This window comes from Solea senegalensis, unplaced genomic scaffold (genome assembly GCF_019176455.1).
Source record: "Solea senegalensis isolate Sse05_10M unplaced genomic scaffold, IFAPA_SoseM_1 scf7180000013775, whole genome shotgun sequence".
Lineage (NCBI taxonomy): Eukaryota > Metazoa > Chordata > Actinopteri > Pleuronectiformes > Soleidae > Solea > Solea senegalensis.
In genome coordinates this window covers 21,364-36,083 of record NW_025320890.1, presented here as the reverse complement: position 1 = coordinate 36,083, position 14,720 = coordinate 21,364, and the positions used below count along the sequence as shown (strand labels likewise).

At 37.8% G+C, this 14,720-nt stretch overlaps 1 protein-coding gene across 1 annotated transcript; it reads left to right on the top strand.

Moving 5' to 3' along the window:
- The first annotated feature begins 4,768 nt into the window (after positions 1-4,768).
- On the top strand, positions 4,769-11,213 carry LOC122760593 (keratinocyte-associated protein 3). Its single transcript, XM_044015708.1, has 6 exons — positions 4,769-4,908; positions 8,338-8,522; positions 9,622-9,681; positions 9,791-9,988; positions 10,116-10,250; positions 11,030-11,213. The coding sequence occupies exons 1-6, from the start codon at positions 4,896-4,898 to the stop codon at positions 11,099-11,101; spliced, it is 663 nt and encodes a 220-aa protein (XP_043871643.1). The 5' UTR covers positions 4,769-4,895; the 3' UTR covers positions 11,102-11,213.
- Positions 11,214-14,720: the final 3,507 nt, after the last annotated feature.

The window sequence follows — 14,720 nt, the reverse complement described above, 5'->3', positions numbered from 1 at the left end:
GTAAAATGGACACATAACGTTAGTAGTGATTGTTCAGTTTCAATGCCGCGCGTTCAGTGTAATTACTGTAACAGAACAAAACGGTGACCTGCCGATGTTTAGGTTTAGTAGTAGTAGTAGTAGCATCATTGGGTTTTCTTTCTGTTGACGAAAGCTCCACAGCCCCTCCCACATTATCTGTCAGAGGAACTTAAAAACAACACGTTTTATGACACGTTTTAATGAATGTGTGGGTTTAGTGACTTCTGTGGTCCTGACCAGTCAAAAAAGCTGCACTGTTGTGTGGCTATTTCTTCCCTGTTGGCTCTTACAATATCCTGCCTTTGATAAAGTGAGGAGCAGCCCAGTGTTTGGTGCTGCTGCTGACATCATGCAGCCACAGGAGGGCAGTAGTGGACTATGTGACCACATCTGCACTCCAAAGACACTTCAAGTATTGCGTTCACCCTTGAGGTGTAAACTTGAATATTTTGTTGGATAAACATTCTCGTTTCTATGACAACTTAAATTTACCAAGCACACATTATTAATCATTTGTAATTACACTCTATTTATCTAGCTTCCATTTATTTTTTTCCTTCTCTCATTTGTTTTGCCCCATCTTCTCCTGGTTCAGGAATGGTATTTATCCACTGACACAATTCCAGGTGCCTTGATCCTCTCTGCAGGTTCATAAACAGCATATTGTCATCTCCATGGTCAAATCACACAGCCCTGAAACCTGTACAACCTAAACAACAGATTATACTCTTGTGTAGTCACATGGATTGAGCTTGAGAAGAAAAGATATGGTCATATTTGTTACATTTGGACACTTAAGTTTCATTGCTTGCCTGTAGACAATTATAAATGTCTGTATATGAATTTCTGCATAGCCCAATGGTCTGTAGTGTAGATTATATCACGAAGATACTGCACCTCTCCTTGTGTTGACAGAAGCGTTAGGGAAAGTGAGAGTGACATTCCAGAGAGAGAGCTTGTAACTTGGATGGCATCACAATGTATGCAAGACTATTTTAGGCAGGGAGACTGGCGCTTATGTGTCATGAAAACCTTGCACCTTTATTTTGGAAAATGTATTTGGATTATTTGTTCAGAGGCTTTTAAGCGCTTAAAAACCCACATTTTGCCCACTTTTTAAAGTTATACACAGAGAATTTCAGCATTCTCATCATTGCTACAAGCAGCAGCAGAGGAAATGACACACAGCGCAACTGTTGCACTGGTCAGAATAATATATCTGCTATGATCCAATGTGCACATGTACACACACACAGGTATGGTAGGCATGTATAATGTTGCAGGCGTGTGGGGAATGCTTGGCCTGTGAAAGGCTGCAGCTGACAGCTGTCACCTCCTGTGCCATAATCTGTCCATCTCTTCCCAGGTTTTCATCTCTCACACATACTGACACAGATTTGCTGGACTGCTCTGCTCTTCTTCTGTTTCTTACACTGTAATTCTTTTCTCGGACACTTAAACCCACTAATATCGCTGCCACACATTCTCAAACTTCACACCTATTCATGCAGTCAGTCTCATAGACGCTCCCTGTTCCTTTTGTAAACAACAGTTGTCCCCACTGATATCGCATACAATTCTTCCTTAAGCTCTAACTTATCAGCACGTCTCAGTCCAAAGGTCTGCTAGGTCAGTCGCTGATGAAGACACTCCAGAGATAGTTCAGGGTTTTGTATGTAGGGTTTTGTGAGTGTTGAAGCTCTGAGAAGCTGCAAGCAGATTCCAAAAACGAAACAAGCCACTTAAAAAAGACTCTATCTAGGTATGTCCATACTCTATCTTTAGAATATGTTCATAGCTTCATTGTGCCGTTAGACAGCCATGTCTAATGGGAAACTGAAGTTTGTGTTCACAAAAACTAGGATTTTAGCTCAGAACATGAGGTAAGATGGAATTAAGACTTTCAAACACCATAGTAACAAAAGAACACATTTGAATTTACTGGTGAAGGCAGCAGAAGAACAACCCCTGTGTCCACTTCACTTCAAGAATCCTTAACAACTTTAAATCTCACCCAGGTGCATTTCTTTTCAGCCTTGTTTCTTATTCTGAGAACTAAATCTGATTTTAAAGCCGACCACAAATCAAAGCCTCCCCAGTCACGTAGCTGTAGGCGTCTGTCAATGGTGATTTTCTGTTGTTCGTGTTGTGGGATGCTCCATCTCCTCTACTTGTTTGTCTAGTTCGAGGCACATTCCTGCTCTAGTTGTAAATTGACAGCTCGGTTATTAAAAATCAACAGAGCCTGACCGCTTCTCTGCTCACATGGTAGAGGGAACATAGATTTCTTCTTAACCCTTCTGTTAAATACTGTCACAAAAACACAGCAGCACAGCGAGGGTGAGCAGGAGGTATTTTTATGTGGCAGAATGTTCAGCAGCTGCATTGCATCATGGATATATACTGAAATCTTCATCTCTGTCTTTTCAGCATATATTTGTTCCTGCACAACTAGTGACAGTTCAGTTATTATCTGAACTGTTAGAGTGGATATGCTGTACTTCTAAACTCAGGCTAACTCTGCGTTTCTGGGGACTAATGGAATTATTCATCCAGCAGGACAGTTATGGACACAAGTATAGGAAGGACACGATTGTGTCCATTGAATAATTTAGCAGTGACAAAGGCGCAAAACAAACATATTGGCCTGTGATCTGTGCATTTTAACACAGATCACAGGAACATAGCAATGATATTATGAAACAACATGGGTTCAGATATATTTGGTGCTATTTGGATTTAAAAGCAGCATCTTCTCTGTCTTTCTGTCTTTCTGAGTGGGTGCATGCATGCATATGTGAACCGACAAGGTGATGCTATGCATGTATTTAACGTTACGTTTAACACTCTGGTACAGCTGGCTTTACTGTATTAGTGAGAGATTTAAGATTAAGTTAATGTAACTTTATTAATCCCCAATTTGCCCTCTGCATTTTGCATTTTACCCATTCTCTGCTATAGGAACTTTTGCAGATCTAGGAGAAGTGGGCAGCCACTGAGCAGCGCCAAGGTCCAACTCCAGATTGAATTAAATGCAGGTGCCATGGTCTGCGGCACCACCACTAAAACTTCTGGCATTTAAAGTACAAAACAAAGTGTTAAAACAAGGTGTGACTGGTGAAAAATACATGCACCTTACATCAGAACACCAAATTGTGTGCATGGATGTTGGACATGTACTTAGCCCCTCTAATGTCAAAATTAATTCTAGATCTCCCACTGCTATTTTTGTAAATTGAGAATACAAGTGGCTTTAATGACTCTTAATGCTTTAAAACACCCCCACTTTTAAACAAGCCTCTTCAAAGACCCACATTCAAGTACAATACAGTTCTGCTGTGTAAAGTAGAAGGCTCTGGTGCCCACTCAACTGACCGTGTACGCTCATTTGCACCTCATCTCATATATATACAGTATATATAACTATCCTGATCATGTTTCACATTTTTCTGATGTTATTCTATTGACCAAACCACTAAGAACATACACAACAAGTTAATCAATAATGCAAATAACTGTATGCTACAGCCCTTGTGTCCTGGTAACGAAGCAGATTCTGACTTGTGATGCTTGTAGTAAATTGTAAACATCTATGATATGACGTATACTGTATCTTGCTATAAACATGCCTACAGAACATTCCAATTGCTTTCATTTCATTTAATGTGTACATTCCCTATCAAAATCAACAACACAGCATTATAATTACTTTATAATTACAGTAGTGTCTTATGATCAAGGCTTACACTGTATAATATATATTTAATGCACAAAATATAGCCCCATAAACTCTCTTATAGCTAAATGTTTTATATTGATGTTCCCTGTGTCTTCTGCAAACATAGTGATGAATCTATGTATGTAAGATGTATGTTAATCCCAAAGACCGGACCTTAATTATCTGATTATCCTATATATGAAACATGTTTTATTCACAAGCAGAAATTCTCTAATTCACCTAATTATAGATTAATTTAGAGAGAATTAAACCTAATAAGGTGTTACAGTAGTTGGCAACTACAGCTGTCTCAGTATTTCCACAGTAGTTCTAATTTTTGAATCATTTGTCTTTGCTCCCTTTGCTTTAGTTTATATCTATTTTCTCTGTTTTTGTTTCTGTTTTTATTTCTCATAATATTCATCATTATGGAGTATATATATCATTTATATTTAATATACAAAATCCCCCCCATTAACTCTGTTACAGCTGAGTTTATTTATAGCGATATTCCCTGTATCTAGTGCAAACATAGTGATGGATCTATCTCTCATTTTGTTCTTGTCCCAAAGAAATTCTGGACAGATCTTGAATCTCACTTTTCTTGTATCTTACAATTCTGGTCATAATCTCAACCTTATAGATGTATGTTAGTCCCAAAGATGGGACCTTAAATATGCGAGGTACATATGCATTATCCTATATGTAAAATGGTTTTATTCATTCCCATATTTGTCATCTTTTCTCCTTGACATTAAATGTATAATTAAACATTTACAGTAGTAAACAACTGAACTGTCTCCAGTATTTCCACAGTACTTCCAATAACCAAATTGTAGGCCTATGTCTCCATTTTTCTTTGTTTCTGTTTTATTTTCCATAATATTCATCATTTATGATAAAATCAGCTTGTGCTGTTATTGTTGAACCAGTTATTCTCTTTATTACTCTATACGTTTATGTAAAAACTGAGTGTTGCACCTCTCAGTGTCCGGCAGACCCACCGGCAGACCGCAGGCAGGTACCGCACAGGTGAGGTTGATGACGTCAAGCAGGAAGTGGACACGCGGAGTTCAGTGAGGTCTGAATTTGCTGCCGCTACGTCGGTCGATTTTCTGACGGAAATTAATTAGTTTGAGAGGAAAAGTGGCGAGAGATGTGCACGTTTGGTGAGTGTGTGTCTGACTGACGATGCTGTGCTGTTGTACCGTGTTGTACCACTTTTCGATGTTAATGTCAGTGAGCTTTAGTGTCCGACGCTAGCTTTCATTCTTTGTGTAGCTAAGAGCAGGTTTGCAGCAGGTAAAAATCACGGACTTACCCTTAAAAACGTCGTATTTGTATGATGAATAGCGGCGTGTAGAAGAACATACTAACGGTAGAAAATGAGCTGTGAACATTCAGAGGCTTGACCCTGACCACAGATCATTTTATGCTCACGCCTCTTCCCTGCCTCTCATCTCTCTAACTCAGAACAGAGCTGCGAGTGTATGCAAACTGTTCCAGCAGTCTGTTTGCAGTCTTTGATAAAGTATCTAAAACTAATACTAGAGTAAAAGTACAAGTATCTTACCAGAAAATGACCTTTTACAACATTACTTGAGTAAAAGTCTTAAAGTCTTATGCAGTCTTGTATAACGTACCTAAAAGGGATACTTGAGTAAAAGTTGTTACCAGAAAATGACTTTGGTAGAAGATGAAGTCTCTTTTTATAATATTACTTATAAAGTATATAACATTGACCGTACTTAAGTATCAAAAGTAATTTTCTGATATAAAATGTACTTAAGTTTTACAAGTAAAAATAATAAAAAAGTGAGGAGTTCAGATTGAGCCATGGTAGCTCAGTAGGAGGGCAAGTTGCCCTACTGTGGTTTCAATTCCTGGCTCTGCTAGTCTATATGAGTCCTTGAGCAACACACTTAACCCCATGTTGAAGAGTGTGAATGTGTATTAAAAATATGTGAATGGCAAAACTATAGTGAAAGCAGGTCATCAAGACTAGGAAAGTGCTATATACATTACCAGCTTTTCTGCTTCTGATTTTTTGGTAGTAACAAAGATAGTTAGAGGAAATGTAGTGGAGTAAAAGTTGCTAGAAATATAAATAACAAAGTAAAGTACAGATACATGAATTTTGTACAGTAATTAAGTATTTGTAATTTGTTACATTACAACACTGTGTATGTACACACTTAAATCTGCAGTAATATCATTAAGTAAATTAATAATTTAATCGATTCTAAGCTTTCAGTGTGAAAAAGCAACACAAGTAACTAAATTGTGTTATCTGAAGTAGTTCATAGGTTATAAAATGAAGTTATAAGACTAGAGAGGTTCCTTACTTACTAGTCTACACCCATGGTTCTCAAACTGTGGTACGCAAATTTCCTCTAGCAGTACTTGGAGGAAAATCAGAAATACTGTTCTACTGTACAGTATATACCAGGGTATGTAATCGGAGTAGAGCTGAGGAGTGCGTAGAAAATTACCTCAAAAATAACAAAAAAAATTCTCTCACACCATCTTAATTTAATTTCACTATACCAGTATCTGAAGTGTATGTGAGGTGGATGACAATGATGAGAAAGCAAATTATCTTATTGGGAATAAATCTGCCTCCTGTGAAAAGTCTGTAGCTGACTTTGTTTGGCCTATTTATACCACTGTATTATAAAGTTGGAGATAATGGTGTTACTCTACTTCCTTTCCAACAGTTTTGTTTTTATATAAAAAAAGAATGCTTTCATTTAAATTTGTGTTGTAATTTGCTGTCTTTCTATTTTATTTTATCTAATCCAGCAATTAATCCTCAAATAAATATTTATCTTGTAGGGGTCCAAGGTATGGCTGAACAGTTAACAGTTTTAAAATCGAAATCTTTCTATCCACTTTGCAAATTAAATAATGTAACTCATACATGTTGGATTCAGTTCATAATCTTGAAGTTTTCTTCCTTGCAATAGAATATAGATATGGTACGATTATGATGGTGATGTGTGGTAACGCTACATCACTTTTTATACAGTGACTATTAAACTGGACCTTGAATCACAAAAGTTATATCCTAAAGTTGTGATATTTTCCCCATATCGTCAGCCCTAGTCCTCAGCTGAGAAAAGTTGAGAACCTCTGGATTAGACAATATTAGGGCTAAACAGCATGGGGAGTTCTCTAGTATGTCTAAAATAATTTTACTTTTGTGTTATTATTTATTTATCAATTAAAGAATTAGTTTTAAAACGTTGCCTGCAGATGAATTGGCACTTTACCTAATTTTCTTCCTGGGTTTGGCTGAACAGTTCGGGTAAAATATCACAAATATCCAACATCGATGTTTTTTACTTTTAATTTAATCCGCGGCCTGCAGACAAGTTGGCCCTTCATCTCATCCGCTTCCTGGGTACAACTGAAGGCTTTAGGGAAAATACAGTATTTAATTGCAGTTTTTTCTGCCAAACACTGTGTTTGAGATTTAATATGTATGGCTTCAGTTCAACATGAACATTCACTGTGTGACAGATTTTAAACTTGAAAGTGTATTAAATCTAGATTTTAACACAAGGATGGTAACTTAAAGATATGAATTATTGCAATATATTTTATTTTTTAAATTGGCGTAGAACACACAGTATATCAATCAAAAATCAAGCATTATTACAAAAACAGTGGCTGGGTTAAATGAATTAATTACAGCAAAGAGGCTCAGGAGGATGCCAAGAATTTGTAAAGTATAAACCTTGACAGTAAAGTTTAAATCTTGGGTCAATCATGCTGCATAATATATACGGTATATCCTAAATTGCAGCCTTTCATTCAATGTATATTTACAAAAAAGGTAAAAATGATTATGACCTTATTTTAAGACGGTATTCAGATCATGAGGTTTACATGAGTTGCTATTAGAATTCCTTTCATATTCCTGTTGTCATTTTACGGAGCAAAGTCTATTATGACTCATATCTGCAATAGTGTCCTCTGCTGTAATAACTCCAATTGGAAGTGATATGATTAGTTTACTTAATGTGACTGAAATCGGAATACTCCACATGTCTAAAGATGATTATTCTGAGTTTTGATCTTATTCAGGTTAATTTCATCAGAGTCTTGTTTAGACTACCGTCTTAATCTAGTTAATATTGGAATTTTGTTGTCCATGCATTAGTTTCTCTTAACCTTTACAGTTACATCCCCTTTACGTCCCCCACAGTAAAGTTGAATTTGTATATATTATATTATTAATAATTAATTTATGACTTATAAACTGCTCAGTATGTGTCTTTAAGACACTTGTATTTATTAAAAGCTTTCTACTATCAAGGCTAGTATGTCATTTTAAACTATAACAAAAGATGACTAGTGGAAAAGGTTTGCTTTGCATATAATATTTGATATATATATATATATATATATATATATATATGTATATATATATATATATGTATATATAAATATATATATATGAGGTATATGTATATATATATATATATATACACATGCACATCATGCATTATTTTGAACCCTTCAGCTGACCCGTTTCCAGAGGCATCATTTCGCCATAAGCTGCATTAATCGTGTGTTGGATTTCTGTCTTTCAGACAAGGACAAAGAGCCAAGGAGGCTGATGAAAAAAGGATTAGCTCTCATCCTGATCGGACATATTAACTTCATCCTTGGAGCTATTGTCCATGGCAGTGTCCTCCGCCACATTTCCAAACCCAGTCAACATATTTCCACCGAATACACGGTAGCCAACATCATCTCTGTCACCTCTGGCCTGTTGGTGAGTCAAAAATGAAGATGTTCAACGTCAGGGAAGCATTGTAGCGCAGGGAACTGTGAGGGATTTATAGCCATGTCTGGAATTTGTTTCTGAAACACTTTTTAAAATTGTAGTGGGTAGTAACCTTCAAATATAAACATGCAGGCCACTGTCAAATGAGTTCACACAATCCTGATTAACCATATCAGGTCCACTCGTTGCGTTGTGGCGGTAACTGCAACATTGTGCTGGCAAAGCAAAGCAGCTGAAAACAGGTTGGAGTATGACTAAAAATCCAAAATGTCACCCACAGAAAGATGAAGCACCCCACACTGCCGCTGTATACACACTCTCCCTATCAGGTTCTTCCATGCCCACAGTCTGTTCTCATACAAACTGAGCAAGAAAAAAATTAGCTGCTGGATGTCCTCCATTGTTGTCTCTTGTGTGGTGTTCAATGTCGTTGTTCATTGTTGCTCCTGTACTACATCACACTATGTATCTCTCTGACACTGACCCAGGGCTGACCCAGGGCTGACCCAGGGCTGACCCAGGGCTTTACCGTTCCAAACCGTAAACTACTGTACCAAACTTAACTACACCATGATCGAAACATGGCTATAGGATTGCTTGGCAGAGCCTGTTTTCACATGAAGGACCCAGCACCCATACAAAATTTGCCAAAAGTTACACACTGGAGCTTTCAAGTGTGTGGTGATGTGATGGCTTCAGTTCCCCCCAAGAATAAAAATGGTTGAATGGTTGTTTCATAGATCATAGTGAGCTTGAATACTTTGTGTCAGTCTTAGTTCTGTTCACTCAGGTATCACAGGTGGTTTGCTCCTCCAAATTTGTTATATTGTTGCCTATTTTTGTCAGCAATCAAGACTAAACTTGCCCATTATTAAGGAGCTGGTTTTTCAAACCAGTCACCAGTCGCTTCAGGGCAAGCTCCATTACACTGAGGTGTCGGATACACTGCCGGTTGTAAATGATGTCACATTTCTTCTTGGAAATGCACTCCGTTCAGGATGTGAGAGAGTGTACTGACAAATCCAGTGACTTACAACTTTACCATGCAAAAGTAACTACACTAAAACAATTGTGTTCAATTTTACAGAGCATTTCCTCTGGGATCATTGCCATTGTGGTGTCAAGGAACATTCATGTTTCGAAACTGGTAAGAATTGGATTCATTGTTCTGCTACAAATATGAACACGTCAGTCACTGTGCTCAGAAAACCCCCCACGTATTCTCTTTATATATGATGCTCTCTTTCTGTTCACAGCAAATAGGACTCATTGTTACATCATTTTTCAACATCCTGCTCTCTGCAGCATGCTGCGTTGGTCTCCTCTTGGCAATTAGTGTCACAGTCGCCCACAGTGGGCAAGGTTTGATGCAGGGGTGCAATGCCACAGAGGTGCCCATCAATGCCCGGTCACCTGTCAGTGCCCAGTGCCCCTTTGATACAACCCGCATTTATGTGAGTCTAAGCTTTGTTAAAAGTTCTACTTCACTCTCTCCTTTGGCTCTTTGCCCTCCGTTTCTTGCTAATTTGCGTCTCCTTTGTAATGTGTCTTTTTTTGTTTCCACGATTCTCTGTCTCATAGGACACCACCCTGGCCTTATGGATCCCCTGTGCTGTGCTGGCAGCAGCTGAGGTTGGACTGTCTGTCTGGTGTTTCATCGTTGGATTGGCTCTCAGGGGAATGGCACCCTGTGGGAACAGCTACATCAAAGAGCAGGTGTGTGTGTGTGTCTTTGTGTGGAGGTGGGTGGTTAGTGGTACACTGGAAGGATGTAACTGTGTGTTGTGTTAGAATTTCTGTATGACTCAGACATGCACATGCACACACTTACCCGCCCTTTTCACTTGAACTTGTTGAAACTACAGAAGGTAGAATCGCTAGAGAAATGGCTGATCATTGAATCTAATCTAGTTTTGAATAAAGGCTCTCTGTCCTGAGCTCCTCCCACCAAATGGGCATGGACAGATGCTCTTGCGACATACTCTCTCCCTAAAATGCTCAAATTGACACATTTTGGTGCATTTATTGTCCTACTCTCTTTATACTCTTTTCCAGCGATGAAGACCACAGGAAAGATAGTTGATTGAGCAGGAGAAAATAGGAACATGTACATATCACAGGAGAAAGCGTCTCCTTTGTAATGCTTGGGATTTAACTCTTTGTTTTTGTATATGTTGGTTTTACACCTGTATAAAGGGAAACAATACAGTACAAAAATAATACATACATACATAGGGTAGTAACATTGAAAATAAAGGAGAATCAGCAAACTTTAGTGTAGTTGAATGAGGTAGTGCAAGCTACTGAACTGGATTTTGATCGATATGATATGTAAAATGGCCCTGGTATAGACTGGTGACATTACTCAGTGTGTGTTTGATTTTCATTATGTTGAAAGGTTATTATGTAATTATTAATCAATAACCACAACAATATGTTGCATAACTTTGATTGAACTGTGACAGCCGTACTCATCGTTCAATGCTCTTTTTCAGTTTGAGGAAGGAGCTGAGCGTTGGCCACATAGCCGGCGTCTGATTGGACATCGCCTCAACCCTGATGTCTAACCAGGAAGGATAAACATTGGCTTAAAACAAGCACAGCTAAATCCCAGAAGGCACCACTGCACCTGTGTTTTTGAGACTAGTATTTCTTTTTTCTTTTTTTTTTTACCTGTATTCAATTAGGTGAGTGTCAAAGCAGCTTTACATGAAGCCAAAAACTCTACATTTTAGTTTCATCTATTGAACTGAAACAGTACAGTGTATATATATATATATTTATATATATGTATATGTATATATATATATATGTATATATACATACACACATATATATATATATATATATACAGTGCTTAACATAAAACGAGTACATTTTTTCTTTTAGAAATCTTTCAAGCATTTTTATTGCTATTTGTAACATGCTGAATTCACCTTTTTATCCCCACATTTGGGCATAACTATAATTTGACATCTTAATCAAGAATGAATAAGGTGCTTTACCATTTTTTTCCATTTTTTTTGTAAAAACAATAAATGGATTACAATAATAATTACATTTTAGCATTGGTTAAAGAGTGTCTACACACTGGTGCATTAACCATTACAGAAACATAAAAAAATGATTGATGACAATTATCAATGCTGTTAATTTAGGGCAGCTGTGGCTTTGGGTAGTGGTCTAGTACATTAAGTTAAGCACTGTGTATATATATTATCTGGCATTGTTTATTAACCTATAACCTCCTGGATTTAAGTGCAAGACAGCGTTAAGAGGTTCACAGCAGGAATATATGGGCCAGCAGCCTCAGCTCTGCTGCCCACTGACCCCCCCAACTCACTGACAGAGAGGATCAGATCAGCCATGAAACAGTTAATCTAGTGCTGAGCTCAATCGTGTGTAAGGAAATCATAGCACGCCGCGCTAATCCTGAGGCTGTAGGAGATAAATATTGACACAGAGCTGAGTGATGGAACCACAACAGTTCTGTGTGGCCATTTCAGTGAAGAGCACAGTGATGTCACGCCCGAGACTCATGAAATATGTATTTCAATTCACAAGATGGATATTAGGAGTCTGTGTGACTTTAAATATTTAAGACAAGCGTATTATGTGAGGAGCAATGAAGGGATCTCATCATAGCCCTGTGATGTGATATTTTAATGAAGACTATTTTATATATAGATATTTGCATTTTATTGTGTTTTACAGGACATGGTATGTTTAATGTTTGATTGATGATATATCACTAAGACCATACAATTATTCACAAATCACAAAATAGGCTAATCATGATTGGGTATTACATAGATTATCACTGATATTTTACTGGAATAATTGAATAGAAAACATTGCAAACTTTGAACTATGCTTGAATATTGTTATTATAGTTCATTCATTTCAAATACATGTACTTATTGTACATGAATGACATTAGTCTTTCGTTAATAGGGAATAAATACAGTTTTTTTTATTTTATTAAAAATATACATCATTTGTGTGATTACGTTTTAATGTGCACAAATTGCTTAAATTAACAAATGTCAATGTACTATATGTTTTGTGATTTTATGTAAAATGTTATTCAAGATTTTTGATCATGTTGCCTGTAGTTTTTTCTGAGTGAATTGGTCTTGTGTGTGCGGTGCATGTTATGTGCATCCCATTTAACCCCTTAAATGTCTTTTACTGTCTGTGACCTTGAGGAAGATTAATTAATCCTTTGAACATTTTACCATGGAGAACCAAACATTTATTGCCTGGCATGTGTGCAAAAGTGTACTTGAATGAGAGACTGAGGTGGATGTTGTCATTATCAGACACAATTTTACTTTAACAAGGTTAACAATTGTTTTAAAAAACAATCAGTTCTCTATCAGGATCACCACGAAAATCACACAATTTACTCCATCTGCCATTATCCACATCGAAAATTGTATCCATATCTGTCCTACAATTTTTAACTTATGCTGCACACAAGTTCCTTTTTGTTCATCTGTAGAAAAGGTTTTAAATATTTAGATATCATTTACAGTGAGTTCAACAGACTTGAGACAAATGAGATGTAAAACTCATAAACAAATTACACTTGTGAGCTTTAAAGGTACTGTACATCAAGAAAGAAATGTATGGTATTAAGTCATAAACATGTTGAGAGCATATTTGTAAATCTCTTATCTGTTGCTGACACAAAATGAACCAAATATGTTTAGTGTTTATAAAAATTAGAGAGTTCTAATAAAACATACTGTACATAAACAAAAATACAGTCATTGAAATGTTCCACTGACTGTTCGTGTCTTCAAATGAGACCAAATCCCACATTTGTGTAGCCATAGTGTCCTGCTGATAATGTGGACACTGTTTTAATTGCAACTCCTGACGAAGACTCTTTTAAGGCACAAATGTGTGTGTGGGACGTAGAGAATACAATGTCCAAAAAAAATATGGATTCCTCTTTCCATTATGTTGTTAATTGTTTTCTTTTTACTTTTCAAAACCAAACATATGTCACTTAACTGTCAGTTATAGCAACATAATCTACATTTGGACAAAAAAATTGTCCAAAATGTATTTGGACAAAGTGTAACACCAGGCATAAGTTGAGCTACTACACAAACTACCCAGCTACAAACCCCCCAAAGTCTCTTGAACCGCCCCTGTGCGTCAACAGCAGCGCGCATGCAACACGTCCACTGGGGGTCAATGTGGTGGCGTCTGTGCGCGGCCACGCTGCATCCGCGGTCACGACGCGCGTGTCGTCCTCACGCTGCGGGAACCAGCTGCAAAACGGCGGAACAACGAGAATCTGCAGTGAAGCTGAGCGGAGCCGGTGGAGCCGAGCAGCAGCAGGAGCAGCAGCAGGAGCAGCAGGAGATAGAGGAGGAGGAGAAGACGTTCTTCAAACAAGGTGAAACGTTTATTATGTAACCAAAGTGTCTTGTTGAACAGCGACGTGTTGACTTAATGAATGTAGGTGAGACGGAGACTCTGACCGAAGACACCGCGGTGACAAACACTCGCCTCCTCGCATTGATACGTTTCTCACCGCTGCGGTCACCGTGTGTGCGTTTCATGCCGCTTTAAATGAAGCGTCACCTTTTTCTAAAATGTCTGTGCTTTCTCAAACTGACCTGCACACTCACGCGCAGCTCACATTAACAGTTGCACAAGTTAAAAGTTAATCTCACAATTTTACGGTTACATTAAATTGTATTTAAATGCCATGTTATATTTATGAACGGAGCCTTTTTTCACCCCTGTGTGGTCGACCGTAAAGACGCGGAGCCGAAGCAGCGCCACTGTTACCCGGCCAACCTCACACAAACATGAGAGCAGAGCTGTGTGTGTGTGTGTGTGTGTGTGTGTGCTGCAGGTGTAACTGCTGCTAACATGTGTCTTTATTCTGCTGCATGATGGGGATTCACAGACAGTGCAGGTTCATGTATTTAATTAGTGAAATGAATTATATTCTGCCATTATTATCCTTAAATGACACAGAGTCACTATCCAACAGGCTGCTGTCATGTCATCTGATCTTTTAATCCTGACTTCTTGTATAGAGACATGGGTGTGGCTGATAACACCAGATGCACTGCAACTTTACTCTGAGCATACAAGTCCTCACTCTTTTATCATGTGTGTGTGTGTGTGTGTGTGTTATTAAACCCACATACAGGACCT

What these genes read in the sequence shown, in the direction of transcription:
- LOC122760593 (XM_044015708.1), top strand. An exon ending in CTGTCACCTCTGGCCTGTTG is followed by an intron (nt 8,523 to 9,621) that starts GTGAGTCAAAAA and finishes TCAATTTTACAG; the next exon opens with AGCATTTCCTCTGGGATCAT. An exon ending in ACAGCTACATCAAAGAGCAG is followed by an intron (nt 10,251 to 11,029) that starts GTGTGTGTGTGT and finishes GCTCTTTTTCAG; the next exon opens with TTTGAGGAAGGAGCTGAGCG.